The sequence below is a fragment of the Gigantopelta aegis genome, chromosome 14 (genome assembly GCF_016097555.1).
Source record: "Gigantopelta aegis isolate Gae_Host chromosome 14, Gae_host_genome, whole genome shotgun sequence".
Taxonomy (NCBI): domain Eukaryota; kingdom Metazoa; phylum Mollusca; class Gastropoda; order Neomphalida; family Peltospiridae; genus Gigantopelta; species Gigantopelta aegis.
The window spans coordinates 2,117,416-2,133,429 of record NC_054712.1 but is presented as its reverse complement, the minus strand read 5'-3'; the positions used below and the strand labels follow the sequence as shown (position 1 = coordinate 2,133,429).

Below are 16,014 nucleotides of genomic sequence, written 5' to 3'. Positions count from 1 at the left end.
GGTAATGGATTGGGATCATACCAGTCACACCAGCATGACAGAGCACCGACCTGGTAATGGATTGGGATCATACCAGTCAAACCAGCATGACAGAGCACCGACCTGGTTATGGATTGGGATCATACCAGTCAAACCAGCATGACAGAGCACCGACATGACAGAGCACCGACCTGGTTATGGATTGGGATTATACCAGTCACACCAGCATGACAGAGCACCAACCTGGTAATGGATTGGGATTATACCAGTCACACCAGCATGACAGAGCACCAACCTGGTTATGGATTGGGATTATACCAGTCACACCAGCATGACAGAGCACCAACCTGGTTATGGATTGGGATTGTACCAGTCACACCAGTATGACAGAGCACCAACGTGGTGATGGATTGGGATTAAACCAGTCACACCAGCATGATAGAGCACCAACCTGGTCAGGACCTAGCTAAATTGGTAGAGCACTGACTGAAGCGCTTTGGTCATGGGATCTATTCCTCTCAGTGGGCCCATTCTCAAAAACCAATTCCCCACCACCAGTGCCACATCACTGGTATATCAACAGTCATGGTATATGCTGTCCTGTCTGTGGAATAGTGCATATAAAAGATCCCTTATCAAATGCTCAACATCCAATAGCCGATGATGAAGAAATTAATATGTCCTAGTTGGGTTGTTTAACGAACTTTGGAGAACACAAAGCAATAATGTATGTTAAATATATTTAATTTCTTTGATGTACTAAATTACACTATAATAATGCTAGGAGGTTTCATTGCTGTGTGTATGAAGTCCAGTCACATATTTTAAAATTACAGTTGCACCACTGTCAAGCACAGAACTAATCTGTGATTCTAAACTTTCATCAACGGGCAATTCTTCGTCCAACTCATTCACGAAAAGACGTAGTTTCTGAAATAAAAATGGCAAATATTAGAATCTTTTCTCTGATATGGATGTACAGTTACTCAATCGTCTAGCACACTGGAATGGAACTACTATCAAAGGCATCCAACTTGATCACAGAAAGACCCAAGTTTATAAATAAAAATTACAAATATTATATGACCATACCTAGCGTAGGTAAGGTGGGGAGAAAAATGTGCACCCACACACACACATTTTCCTCATTATTATATTTTCATTAGTTTCTGCGCCACTATACTAAACTAATAATTTGTGATTCTGTATTAAGGTGTCTCTACTAGTTGGAGATCCATAACTTGAGAACTAAGAACTTCAAGCTCCAAGAGCAGTCAATGTTCTTTGCTGTGGGTTTGTACTGCTTTATTATTTACATCCAGACCCATGGTTCCACAATTTGCACATAAATATAGAATGTTTTTTGTGGGGGGGGGGGGGGGTTTAAAAACAATTTGCTATTTTTATTTCAACGGGATTATAAATTGAATAGTAACTGGTAACTTGTTTATTATCCTCTATTTTTTTCAGTTAAATTAGAAGTTTGGTAGAACTCAGACAAACCTTATGTTAAATTTAAAAGTTATCCCAGCCAGAAACTACCGGATGTGATGTCGTACTTATCTTCAAACTAGCGGATGTGATGTCGTACTTATCTTCAAACTAGCGGATGTGATGTCGTACTTATCTTCAAACTAGCGGATGTGATGTCGTACTTATCTTCAAATGCTTTATAAATAATGTAGTTTGATTGTTATACCATGAACAGGGCAACCCTCAATTCAGAGATCATTTATTCACACTAAAACTTGCACTTAAGAGTTAATTTCTATGATTTTATTACTATGTTGGTTTTATTTAAATACAATGCTAAAAGTAATACGAATCACACACACTAACCTTGTCTGTAACTGTGTTGTTAGCATTAGGAATCCCATGTGTGCTTGTCATATAATCTATAATTCGTCCAATGCTCCATTTCTGAAGAGAAAAACAAAACACATATTGCATTTAAAAAAAAAAAAAAAAAAAAAAAAATCAACATCTGGCAAGCAGTAATGTTGAGAACATTTCTCACAATACAAATGTGTGTCAAAAGTAACTCCAAAGAAAGGAATGGAATATTAGCTTAACACCAACTTAGTGTATTTGGTGTCTAACATTTGGCTAAATTGTCAAGGCAGAGAGAGGAAACATGCTGCTGTCATTTAAACCATTCCCATAATTAAAACTCAGCAAAGAATCTTTGGAATGCATTTTTTCAAAGACAGACAGACAGACAGCCCAGTCATAGAGTGATCACTTGATGCACGGTCAGTTTTGGATTCATCCCTGTCACTGGATACCATTGGGCTATTTCTCGTTCCAGCCAAAGCACCATGACTGGTATATCAAAGATCGTGGTATGTGCTATCCTGCAGGGCTTCTAGGATTTTTATAAAATCCACTAGCCATGGGATCAGTGATTTTGAAATTTCCTAGCCATGATTAAAAATTCACTAGCCCTACTTTAAGTTAATGCAATTTTATTAATAGTAATAATCAGATGTCACCTAAAGAGGGATATAGAACTTAAAGAAACACTAAGTTAGGGGTGGGGTGGGGTGAGGGTGGGGGCAGGATATTCATATTTACAAAATAGACTTAAATGTAGCATTTGATTACTTTTTTCCACTAGCCGTCGGGCATGGCAATAGTAGTTATTTACTAGCCTAACATTGAATATCACTAGCCCTGGGAGTGGGGCTACCATAATCTAGAAGCCCTGTATCCTGTCTGTGGGATGGTGCATATCAAAGATCCCTAGCTACTAATGGTACAATGTAGAGGGCTCTTCTTAGCAATACGGTAATAACTTAAATGACTCACCATAATCTTAGTTAGGAGAGCAATTAATCACTACAGTACCATAAATGTTTTTTCAAGACAAGGTCTGCAAAATAAAAATACAATTTGGCAATTGTTTTTAAAACACACAACTGGTGAATTTGACAAGTGGTAGAGCTAGCACTGAGAAAAAAAGGAAAGATTAACTAATCATTGCCTATTGGATGTCAAAATTTTTATAATTCTGACACATACTGTAAATCTTCAGAGGAAACCTGCTACATTTTTGCATTGGCAGACATACCATGACCTTTGATAGATCAGTTGTGGGGGGACTGGTTGAGGTGGTTAAAGACCCAGTAGGTCCACCCACGGATGAGTAACGATCCTACAACCCAAACATTTTATCTTTGGCAATCACATTACCACCTGAGCTACCTCCCACCCGAAACACCAATGATAGTTCTACCAATGTAAGGGCAGATCTAGGATTTCTGAGGGGGTACATGCAGATGATCTGAGAAATCTAAAACAGGACCTCTTGAAGTCCTTAGAGGAGGAACCTAGCCCACTGGTAAAGCGCTCTCTTGATGCATGGTCGGTTTGGGATCGATCCCGGTCGGTGGGTTCATTGGGCTATTTCTTGTCCCAGGCAGCGCACCACGACTTGTTTATCAAAGGCCATGATATATGCTATCCTGTCTGTGGGATGGTGCATATAAAAGAACCCTTGCTATTAATGTAAAAATGTAGCGGGTTTCCTGTCTAAGACTATTAGTCAAACTTACCAAATGTTTGACATACAATAGCCGATGATTAATAAATCAATGTGCTCCAGTGGGGTCTTTTGAAGCCCTGAGATTGGCCAGATCAGTGGAGTCTGAATCATCCTGTTTGTTACGCCAGATATGGAAATTCTAAGGCAAATGGAAAGTGGATGAACTAGTCTGCGGTAAATTAAGAATCATGTAACAAACCTCAGAACAGAACATAGCGGTAGACGATGAACTAGTCTGCGGTAGCTCCAGAACAGAACATTGCAGCGGTAGACGATGAACTAGTCTGCGGTAGCTGTATTAAGAATCATGTAACAAACCTCAGAACAGAACATTGCAGCGGTAGACGATGAACTAGTCTGCGGTATCATGTAACAAACCTCAGAACAGAACATTGCAGCGGTAGATGAACTAGTCTGCGGTAGCTGTATTAAGAATCATGTAACAAACCTCAGAACAGAACATTGCAGTGGTAGTCGATGAACTAGTCTGCGGTAGCTGTATTAAGAATCATGTAACAAACCTCAGAACAGAACATTGCAGCGGTAGACGATGAACTAGTCTGCGGTAGCTGTATTAAGAATCATGTAACAAACCTCAAACCTCAGAACAGAACATTGCAGCGGTAGACGATGAACTACCGTATATCTTCGCCTATAAGAATCGAATTTTTTCTCAGCTGTATTAAGAATCATGTAACAAACCTCAGAACAGAACATTGCAGCGGTAGACGATGAACTAGTCTGCGGTAGCTGTATTAAGAATCATGTAACAAACCTCAGAACAGAACATTGCAGCGGTAGACGATGAACTAGTCTGCGGTAGCTGTATTAAGAATCCAAAAATTATTTTATACTTGGGGGGTCGACTTATAAGAGGGTAAAAAAATTTCACCAAAAAATATTACTGTTTTGAGGATTATTTTACAAGTTTTATTGTTGAAGTATGCCATGTATTTATACTCAAATATGTTAATTTGACACATTTATTTTTTATAACCTATTTTTTTTGGCATTAGAACGGTTTTGGTTATGCGAAAAGGCGTGCGATCTCACTCGCATGCCAAGACAACAGTCCACTTAGTTAATTAACAGTCATCACTAATAGTAAAAATGTAAACAATACTAACTACCTGTTGCCTGAGTTTATTTTGAAATCTGGTCACTGGCATTAATGGTTGTTCAAACAATGTTTTGTCGGTGATTAACTTCATGAATATTACTGAGCCTTCCCTTAAAATAGACTGATCTCTGCAGTTCACTAGAGCAATAGGGACACACATCATTTGGTACAAAAACCAGTGTACTTTCCAGAGTTATCCTCCTTACATGTATTAATATGGCGGCAAAACGTGATACTTTCAGTTTTATCGTAGTGATCTGTTGTCAGTGTTTATAAATAAAGTTGTTGTCTATGCACAAAACCATCTGTACAGTACCATCCAGTAACAGTCAAACAGCTTTCACTCTCTACTAAGGGAATATTTCGTTTTGATGCTATGTAATAATGATAGTTTGATTGGAATAGTCTGATTATATTGCGATGTACAAAACGTGAAAACCGAAGTTTGTAAAATAATTTTCTTTTGTTCAAATATTGTACATTATTGTTCTCATGTGCTGAAAATAAGAAATACTTCAATATTTATAAGTTGTTTTTCATGGGTCGACTTATAAACGGGTCAATAAAAAAAATACGTTTTCAGGGCTTGAAATTAGGGACTCAACTTATAGCCGAGATCGACTTACAGGCAAAGATATACGGTAGTCTGCAGTAGCTGTATTAAGAATCATGTAACAAACCTCAGAACAGAACATTGCAGCGGTAGACGATGAACTAGTCTGCGGTAGCTGTATTAAGAATCATGTAACAAACCTCAGAACAGAACATTGCAGCGGTAGACGATGAACTAGTCTGCGGTAGCTGTATTAAGAATCATGTAACAAACCTCAGAACAGAACATTGCAGCGGTAGTCGATGAACTAGTCTGCGGTAGCTGTATTAAGAATCATGTAACAAACCTCAGAACAGAACATTGCAGCGGTAGTCAATGAACTAGTCTGTGGTAGCTGTATTCAGAATCAAGTAACAAACCTTAGAGAAGAACATTGCAGCAGTAGTCAATGAACTAGTCTGTGGTAGCTGTACGTTGAGGTAAACTCGTTCTGAATCGGGAATGCCCTTGTCTCCAGTTGCGTGCATCTTCAGCTTCATGAGGGCCACTTTCCTGGCCGTGCTGCTCGACTTGCTGTTGACGATTCTCCGCGGCTTGTCGGGTGCACGCACTTCCTTAGCAGCTGGCAAAACAACACAGCAGTGAATAATCTGGGTATGCAGAGTTACAAAACTTTCATGAAAGCTTATGTCAAAAGAATAAAAGTTAATGTTTATTTCGTTTAACAATACAAGAGAACACTTTCATTCTCTGAAGACTGCACCGAGTGCAGTATGGAGAAAATATAAACAAAAATAATTTACAAAGTGTTTTCTGACACCCACTAGAACAGATTGATTTACCAATCATCGGCTATTGATGTCAAACACTTGGTAATTCGGACATATTGTCTTAAAGAGGAAACCTGTTATACTTTTCATTTAGTAACTTGGAATTTTTTCATATGCACCATCTTACAAACATGATACACTAGTCGTATATGGCTGGAAACATAAATAGCCTAAAGGGCAAAAAAAAGAAAAAAGCAAGGAAATATTTGTTTAACTACATCTCTGCACATATTAATCTACAGCTTTTTGGTGTCTGACTAATAGTTATTTTGTCATTCAGTTGAAAGAAAAAGGAAAAGATAAGAATGTGTGACAACACAGCTCATTTTAAACAATGGCTACTTTATCTCTAACATATTGCAACACCTGGTTCACAGAAAGAGAACAAGCCCATGGCTGCTATTAGGTATTTTACCTAATATCTGTTTTCATCACTGACTTAGTCTGTTGTGGTAATTTACCTAATATCTGTTTTTAATCAATGGATCAGTCTGTTGTGGTAATTTACCTAATATCTGTTTTTAATCAATGACTCAGTCTGTTGTGATATTTTACCTAATATCTGTTTGACATGCTCTGCTGTCTTTGCTCCGCGGACTGGAGCATCCAGTAACTTGCTACACTGATGGTCTTGTTGGTGTCTGTGTCTAAAAACAGAGAAGAAAACAGTTACCACACTCTGTCAGGGTAATTTCTGCCAGAGGGTAAAATGGGTATGGCACCATACTCAAACATTTTGGCAAATTTTATTATCTTAAGTTAACTTTTTAACCAAATTAATTATTCTTTATCATTACTGTATGATTTTCTTAACCCTAACCCTAAACTGAACCCATTTTCTTTCTTAGGGAGGCCTCCCATACCCCCTGTTGACTGTGGTTGCATTCAATTTCACAGCACCATACCCACAAATTTCTTTCTAGTAGCAAAACTGTCTGTGGTTAAAACATTTTTAAAAAACCTACTACTAAACAGGGAACATTTTGTTTTCAAAATGTTGATTGGTGATATTTCTAATCAACTGAAAATTAATAACCAACCACTGTTTAATACTCGCAAATCGATCCTGAACAAAATGTTCCCTGCTCATGAAAAATATTTGCCTGGATTACATTCTAACTGTGATAGTCCACAATCAAATGATACTCATTGGCTATTGGATGTCAAACATTTGGTAATTTTTACATATGGTCTTAGAGAGTGACAATCTTTGGTAATGTGGTCCAAACTAAGTACAAACATGTTGTCATGAATATGTCAATTGTTTTCAAGCTGTTAAGTTTGTTTTTGTTTAACAACACCACTAGAGCACATTGATTTATTAATCATTGGCTATTGGATGTCAAACAATTGGTAATTCTGACATTAGAGGGAAAACACATTTTTCCATTAGTAGCAAAAGTTCTTTTATATGCACCATCCCACAGACAGGATAGAACATACCACAGCCTTTGATATACCAGCCGTGGTGCATTGGCTGAAACAAGATCCTAGACCAACCGTGCATCATGTGAGCGCTTTACCACTGGGCTACGTCCCGTCAGAATGGATAGAGAGAAGGAAGAATATTTATCATGTTGATATTGTTAAAAAAACATGCAAAATATTATGTATAAGTTATGAGTTATGTATAACGAACATTAAATCGTTCCAGCCAGTATATCACGACTGGTACATCAAAGGCCGTGGTATGTGCTATCCTGTCTGTGGGATGTGCATATAAAACATACCTTACTACTAATAAAGGAAAAATGTAGCAGTCCTCTCATAAGACTATGTGTCAAAATACCAAATATTTTGACATCAAATAGCTGACGATGAATAAATTGATGTGATCTAGTGATGTCACTAAACAAAACAAACTTTATTTCTTTCAGTTGGTCATCAAAATGTTCGTTTTGTTTAACAACACCATTTATTTTTTATTAGTCATCGGCTACTGGATGTCAAACATTGGGTAATTCTGACATATAGTCTTAGAGGAAACCTGCTACCTTTTTCCTTTAGTAGCAAGGGATCTTTTATGTGCACCATTCCACGCACAGGATAGCATATACCACGGCCTTTGATATACTAGTCGTGGTGTACTGGCTGGATAGAGAAATAACTCAATGGGCTAGATTACCTCAAGCAGAAGCTCCTCTGGCAGTGTTCACAGGGCAGCGGAGTGAGCTCCCGATTACCACAGCCATTCAGGTCACAGGTGAAAGCCTTCGGGCCGTTATATTCAAGAGTTGTCTTCTCTTGTAGACACTATAGTAATATAGAAACGGTACTAACAGAGAATTGTTCTAATCTTTTGACTCTTTTAGCAGCTATTTAAACAAGTTTAAACAACTAGTAATATAGAAACTGTATCAGTAGATAATTGTTCTAATCTTTTAAATACTCTTTTAGCAGGTATTAAAAAACCAAAACTACATTTGTATTTGCCTAAATGATTTGTCATACCTGTATAGTCTTGGAATCTATATAGCAGCTCAAAATGCATTTCATGTGAAACAGAAAAGGTATGTACTTCTCAGAATCTAGAAAACGTACAGACTTCTCAGAATCTAGAAAACGTACAGACTTCTCAGAATCTACTCAGCAACTTAATAGAACCACACTACATACTTACTTGGTATTTCACATATTGATCCTTGTCACAGTTACATTGTATGTTCATAAAGGAGCTACCATCCCAAACCCCCACCCCTAAAGAAAAACTCTTTAAGAAGAAAGTTGATTGTACATGTAGTTTGCTATCCGAAATGAACATCATACATAAGAATAAAGAATGTTTTGTTTAAAAAATCAAAAATATATTTTCAGCAAAATAAATATGTGGCTCAGTGGTCATTCAGTAATCAACCTGGAACTTCATTAAACAAAATTAAACAGGTGATCTGCTTTATCTGAGATAAAGTAAAAAGTAAAGTTTGTTTTATTTAACGATGCCACTAGAGCACATTGATTTTTTATCTTATCATCGGCTATTGGACGTCAAACATTTGGTCATTCTGACACTGTTTTTCAGAGGAAACCCGCTGTCGCCACATAGGCTACTCTTTTATGACAGGCAGCAAGGGAACTTTTATTTGCGCTTCCCACAGGCAGGATAGCACAAACCATGGCCTTTGTTGAATCAGTTATGGATCACTGGTCGGTGCAAGTGGTTTACACCTACCTATTGAGCCTTGAGGAGCACTCACTCAGGGTTTGGAGTCTGTATCTGGATTAAAAATCCCATGCCTCGACTGGGATCCGAACCCAGTACCTACCAACCTGTAGACCGATGGCCTAACAACGATGCCACCGAGGCCGGTACTTTATCTGAGATGGTGCATATAAAAGACCCATTGCTACTAATGGAAAAAATGTAGCGGGTTTCCTCTCTAAGACTATATGTTAGAATTATCAAATGTTTGACCTCCAATAGCCGATGACTAAACAAACTTATATGTTCAGGGGATGGATGGGCAACTGTCATCCTTACCCCACCCTGCCATATACAGCCCTGCTACATTTGTACCACGAATAAATAAAAATCAAACTAATATACATACAAGTGAACAGCCATGATTGTCTTTGGTCCTGTGGTCCGAACTGTAAGTATAAACATTTAATCATTTCCCAACTGTCAAAGTATTTTAATCTTGTAGCTATTATAGGCATTGGGCATAGCCCGGTGGTAAAGCGCTCACTTGATGTGTGGTCAGTCTGGGATCGATCAGGCCCATTGGGTTATTTCTCTTTCCAGCCAGTGCACTACGACTGCTATATCAAGGGCTGTGGTATGTGCTGTCCTGTTTGTGGAATGGTGCATATAAAAGACCCCTTGCTACTAATGGGAAAATGTTGTGGGTTTTCTCTTTAAGACCGTATGTCAAAATTACAAAATGTGTGACATCCAATAGCTGATGAAATCTTAATAAATCAATGTGCTCTAGTGGTGTCATTCAACAAAAAAAACCCTGCATAGGCACTGATTCTCAACATATGAAATATTGTTTACATAACACTAAGAGTAAAACACCAATGTGTATTTAACAACTGTTCCGCCAGAGGGATTGTTTACATAACACTAAGAGTAAAACACCGATGTGTATTTAACAACTGTTCTCCCAGAGGGATTGTTTACATAACACTAAGAGTAAAACACCGATGTGTATTTAACAACTGTTCCGCCAGAGGGATTGTTTACATAACACTAAGAGTAAAACACCGATGTGTATTTAACAACTGTTCCGCCAGAGGGATTGTTTACATAACATTAAGAGTAAAACACCGATGTGTATTTAACAACTGTTCCGCCAGAGGGATTGTTTACATAACACTAAGAGTAAAACACCGATGTGTATTTAACAACTGTTCCGCCAGAGGGATTGTTTACATAACACTAAGAGTAAAACACCAATGTGTATTTAACAACTGTTCTCCCAGAGGGATTGTTTACATAACACAAAGAGTAAAACACCGATGTGTATTTAACAACTGTTCCGCCAGAGGGATTGTTTACATAACACTAAGAGTAAAACACCAATGTGTATTTAACAACTGTTCTCCCAGAGGGATTGTTTACATAACACAAAGAGTAAAACACCGATGTGTATTTAACAACTGTTCCGCCAGAGGGATTGTTTACATAACACAAAGAGTAAAACACCGATGTGTATTTAACAACTGTTCCGCCAGAGGGATCGTTTACATAACACTAAGAGTAAAACACCAATGTGTATTTAACAACTGTTCCGCCAGAGGGATTGTTTACATAACACTAAGAGTAAAACACCAATGTGTATTTAACAACTGTTCCGCCAGAGGGATTGTTTACATAACATTAAGAGTAAAACACCAATGTGTATTTAACAACTGTTCCGCCAGAGGGATTGTTTACATAACACTAAGAGTAAAACACCAATGTGTATTTTTAACAAGTTTTCTGCCAGAGGGAATGGAAGAGGCAATGGAAGGCAAAATTATGTACTGATACCCTAAAATCTTACATTTATGGATATATATATATATATGTATTATTATTATTTATTTTTTAATTGGATACGTGTAGATTATACTAAATAGAACTGCCAGGGCTTCTGGAATGTTTATCAAATCCACTACCCAGGGGATCAGTCATTTTGAATATTTGCTAGCCATGATTAAAAATTCACTAGCCCTACTTTACTTTAAGTTAATACAATTTTACTAATAGTAATAATGTTGCCTAAAGAGGGAGCGAGAGCTTAAAAACACTAAGATTGGGGGATGGGAGCAAGACATTCATATTTACAAAATATACTTAAATGCAGCATTTAACTACTCTTTTTTTCACTAGCCATCAGGCATGGCAATGGTAGTTATTTACTAGCCCAACATTGAATATCACTAGCCATGGGAGTGTGGCTACCATAATATAGAAGCCCTGACTGCTGTTTAATATTTGGCAGTCTATAAAATACATACATGTACAATATCCAATTTCAAAACATGTCAAGCCTTTAAACATCTACCCTACATAGTTGGACATACATGTATATACATGTACATGCAATAGAGCCACATACACGTATAATGCTGTTTTAGTTTTCATTATATGTACCCTAAAATTATTTTCTGCTTTAGCCTGATTAAGAATATCAAAAAATGTCCAATACAATAAGTAAAACTTGCAACTCAAATCAACAAACAGTTTATGCTTGAAATTAACTTTGTGGAATGGTAAGTACTATCAGTTTCACAATTTATTCTGAAAACAAACCCCTTACGGAAATAACTTATACAAACTTATAAGAGAAGTATACTTAACTTATACACCTATTATATGTGACGTATAAGTTACCTATATATTGGTATAAGTGAAGTATCAGTGTGTGACTATAGAACCTTTCTTTACCAGATACCTTTTAAATTTTGACTTTTTGCTTGATCCCCTGTGTCTGATTTAGAGGGATTTCACTGTATCTGTAAATTACAAGGATTTGTAATCAGTATCTTCAAAAAACCTACCAAAATACATTGCCACACCCATCACACTGGAATGGAAGAAAATCTGGAAAAAGACAAAAAAGAAATCAAGACATTTGTACATGTATTAGCCACAGTTCCATATGATATATATTTCAATTAAATTTATTTTTGTAGTAAAAATGTAACTTTCAAGTTTACCCATGACATAAAAAATGTATGCATTAGAGACTAGTACAAACTACTAGAAGAAACTTGACACTGTATGTCAGGGCTCGAAACAGCGACCTGCGAAAAGCAGTCCATTTTTAGACCTAGCAGGTGAAATTGAAATTCAACTTCTGAAAATTGCAGTTAATTTTTCAAAAGACAGATTTGTTTTAATTCATGATTCTGTTATAATTTAATATCATAATGTTCACAAATACATCTCAGACGTCTTAATTTATCACGTGTGTAATATCTCTAACCCTCTTCTCAACCAATGTCTGATTTCCTGTAGGCCAATTTTAAAATAATTTTTTTAGCAGGACATATTTCTTTTGACCCGAGTTCCGGAATCCGTAGATTATTAAACAAAATAAAAATAACACCAGGCCATATATCACTTCCTATTTCGAGCCCTGTACTTAATTCATTACTAACTTAAACCTGTAACCCCTGGATTACTATTTTTGTTCATCAAAACATTCATCAATCTGATTCTTAAATTTCGTTTGCCAGTTGTTGAATTGATCTAAATATGTATTTTCAAACTATATATTGGCATTTCAGTCAAAAGATTTTGTTTTTAATCTTGTGCTTTATGACAATAAGTATATACTAAAATGTACTTATTATTCAGTTTACATACTATGACATTGTTTTAGAGGGTCTATTTTGAATCTAATAGTGGAATGTTGTTGATGTGTACAGATCCGTAGCCAGGATTTTGAGGTGTGTGTGTGTGTGTGTGTGTGTGTGTGTGTGTGTGTGTGTGTGTGTGTGTGTGTTAAGGCTCATGAGGGTGCTTTGCGCCAGAGTAGCTTAGGGGTTCCGGGATCATATTGAAAAAAAAAGTCACCAACTCCCCATTGGCAACTGGCCTGTGTGTAGGGTGGGGTGTAGCCCAGTGGTAAAACACTTGTCTTATGCATGGTCGGTCTAGGATCAATCCCCGTTGATGGGCCCATTGAGCTATCACGGTAATTAATGGCCCACGAAATCGCATGACATTACGATATATTCGACAATTCATTCCGAAACACTTTCACCATTTCATTTGTTATTTGGGTACTTCGACGGCCCGTTGTGGGCTTTTTCCTTTGCCAAAATTCCATAAGTTTTGGGGTTTTTTTTACGAAATTACCCAGTTGTTTACACGTTTCCACGCTGCACTGTTTTCCTAAATCCGGAAGTTCTGCCATAGTTCATTCGTTGGTTGGTGTGTACGTTTCTCCAGCATAAAATTGCAGCACCCAGTTATTCAAATCTGTTTTTCTGATAAATAGGGTCAAATATACATTCTGCCACAACGCTTTTTTGTAAATTATGAATATAATGTCCAACATTAACTATTATACATTTTTAGTAATATTATTAAAATCAGTTGACATTTCAACATGGAATTACACACATATATACTACGAATATCCACATATGTAATGCTAACATTGTGTAGTCAGTTATATTATTTATGTTACCATGGCAACCGCTCCAAATTTCAATATACCATTTTTTCATTAATAATTATGAAAATTTTAATTTAAAACTAATATTTGTCTTTTAATTTACGTCTATGCTGTGATTTATTAACCATACTACTCGATTTAAGAAAACAACAACAATTAAGTAGACAGCCACTTTTGTTTTTGAAAAATAGGGTCAAATGCACATACTACCGTCAACGCATTTTTGTAAATTGTGGACAATATGTCCAACATTACCTAGACACTAAAATATGCATACTTTCTCTATTACTTAATATATGTTAGTGTAATGACACACGATTTACCATGGTAACCAATCAAAAAAAGAGGACATTTTTCCCATATGAAAAATGTCAAATTAATTTATTTAAATAAAATAACTTTGTAATGACTAACAATAAGCTCCCAGCTGTTTACAAGAGAAGGGTGAAAATTGTGAATTTTGTTACCATGGTAACCAATGCAAAAACACAGAAAATTGTTTTATTTTTTTTAAATATAATTTTCAAGGACTGAGAAAAAACAATGTATAGTGACATAATTGTACTGTGCCTGTAGAAAAGATAGGTAAAAATTATTAATTCTGATACAATGGTAACCAGTTCAAAACTATCTGTTACCATGGTACCCAGTTCAAAACTATGTTACCATGGTAACCAATGTAAACTATTGGTCAGTCACCACGGTAAACTATGTAAAACTCAAACTGCATTTGCACGTGCGACACAAACAACTGAAATAGACAGTTTCACTGCTCCAGAACAAAATGTGAGGCTCACGACGTCTGGTCGACGTTATTTTCGTTTCATTATTTACTACTTTCTAGTTATTGATTTTATTTGCCATAGAACTAATATAATAATTAACTCGACCTTAAAGGGACACACCCTAGTTTTAACCTGTTAGAATTAGCACTAAGTTTAGTTAATCTACAAACCTGTAACACATTTGGATAAAGTTACAATTAATTGAAACAGGAGTCTCTGACTTTGAAATGGTGAAATACCCTCTGAAAATAGACTAAAACTCAACTCCATAAATATTACTTCTGAGACGCACGTGCGTTTTTAAAATTATGACACATGCATTTTGTGATATTAAGAACACCAGAATGACCAAAAACACTTGGAATGTACGGAAATGGATAATCTAAACAATAAAATCTAAGTAAACTATGATTTTAGTTATCAAAAATGGCTCTAATAGTAAAAACAAATATGCCTTAGTGTTTAACAACTAGGGTATGTCCCTTTAAGTGGGGTATAGGCCTAATGGCCCGATCACACTGGCCCGAATGCCATTCCGTTTGTTTTCCGAATAGGAATTTGGGTGTTCGGGGAGCGAACGGATCATATTCGGGAAGCATTCGGTGTGTTCTAGGAGCATACTGGCTGTTCGGCTCCGTACGGATGCATACGGAACGGCATTCGGTAGCTCCAAAAATTTGTTGTGCATGTTCAAAATAATTTTCTTCGACCATCCGAATGTGGCGTCCATGTGATTCGGGAAGTATTCGGGAAGCATTCTAGGAGCATACGGCATGTACGGAAAACGTTCGGGAAGCATGCGTCTAGTTCTTGGTGCATTCGGAATGAAAATTTGGAGGTGCTGGGTTCCGTATGCTTTCCGAACACCCCGAATGGACATAGAACATGACGAACCCTTTCCGAACGCTTTTTGAACCCTTGCGGAAAGCATGCGGAAAGAGTTCGGTCCAGTCTAGGTCGATTCGCCGTGTTCTGAAAGCATTCGGAAAGCATACGGAAAGCTTTCGGAAAGGAAACCTTTCGAAGTCAACATGCGGGAAGTATTCGGTCTATTCTGAAAGCATTCTGAAACCATACTGAAAACATTCGGAAAACAAACGGAAAGCATTCGGTGATACATTGGGGAAAACACATTCGGAGGGACATTCGGCCAGTTTAAAAAATCACACCACTTTCGTATACGGAAAACAAACGGAAGCTCATTCGGGCCAGTGTGATCGGGCCATAAGGCAGAACAAGCCTCGGAGGCCCCACGACCAAAAGTGTAGGGATATTCACCGATACACCTCGTAAAGTGTGGGTGTAACTGTTAATGTATGCATTATGTATGTATGTATGTATGTATGTGTGTGTATGTGGGTCATTCTACAGGAAGTGTCACTTTTATATCCCTGCACAATTTCTTTTTTTTATTTATATATAGAAAACTAAATTTGTTGTCTTTAACGACACGTTATTAATAATATCATCCTGTCATAGCATTTGTTTCTCTTTGATAATCAGCTTTGATAAAGATTTTATTCGAGATTAGTGTAAAATGTCATTGGTGTTACCTGTCCCTAGCATAACACTATACATAACATGCAC

At 37.0% G+C, this 16,014-nt stretch overlaps 1 protein-coding gene across 2 annotated transcripts; it reads right to left on the bottom strand.

The window, feature by feature from the left end:
* Positions 1 to 705: 705 nt before the first annotated feature.
* LOC121388641 (AN1-type zinc finger protein 1-like) lies at positions 706 to 13,391 on the bottom strand. 2 transcript variants are annotated; one of them, XR_005959995.1, is made up of 9 exons: positions 13,321 to 13,378; positions 12,015 to 12,057; positions 9,575 to 9,614; positions 8,152 to 8,279; positions 6,582 to 6,673; positions 5,616 to 5,818; positions 2,788 to 2,851; positions 1,819 to 1,899; positions 851 to 909 (listed from the first exon to the last, which is right to left on the bottom strand). XR_005959995.1 is itself a non-coding variant. In XM_041520070.1 (8 exons), exons 1-8 carry the CDS (start codon positions 13,376 to 13,378, stop codon positions 760 to 762), a joined length of 795 nt encoding a protein of 264 aa, XP_041376004.1. In that variant the 5' UTR covers positions 13,379 to 13,391; the 3' UTR covers positions 706 to 759. The 2 variants fall into 2 exon arrangements, 1 of the variants encoding a protein (XP_041376004.1); XM_041520070.1 differs by lacking the exon at positions 2,788 to 2,851 and having other exon boundaries at positions 706 to 909; positions 13,321 to 13,391.
* Between the last annotated feature and the right edge of the window lie 2,623 nt (positions 13,392 to 16,014).

What these genes read in the sequence shown, in the direction of transcription:
- LOC121388641 (XM_041520070.1), bottom strand. Translation starts at nt 13,378, where the DNA reads ATGGCAGAACTTCCGGATTTAGGAAAACAGTGCAGCGTGGAAACGTGT. An exon ending in GGAAACGTGTAAACAACTGG is followed by an intron (nt 12,058 to 13,320) that starts GTAATTTCGTAA and finishes GTCTTTTTCCAG; the next exon opens with ATTTTCTTCCATTCCAGTGT. An exon ending in ACAATCATGGCTGTTCACTT is followed by an intron (nt 8,280 to 9,574) that starts GTATGTATATTA and finishes ATATTACTATAG; the next exon opens with TGTCTACAAGAGAAGACAAC.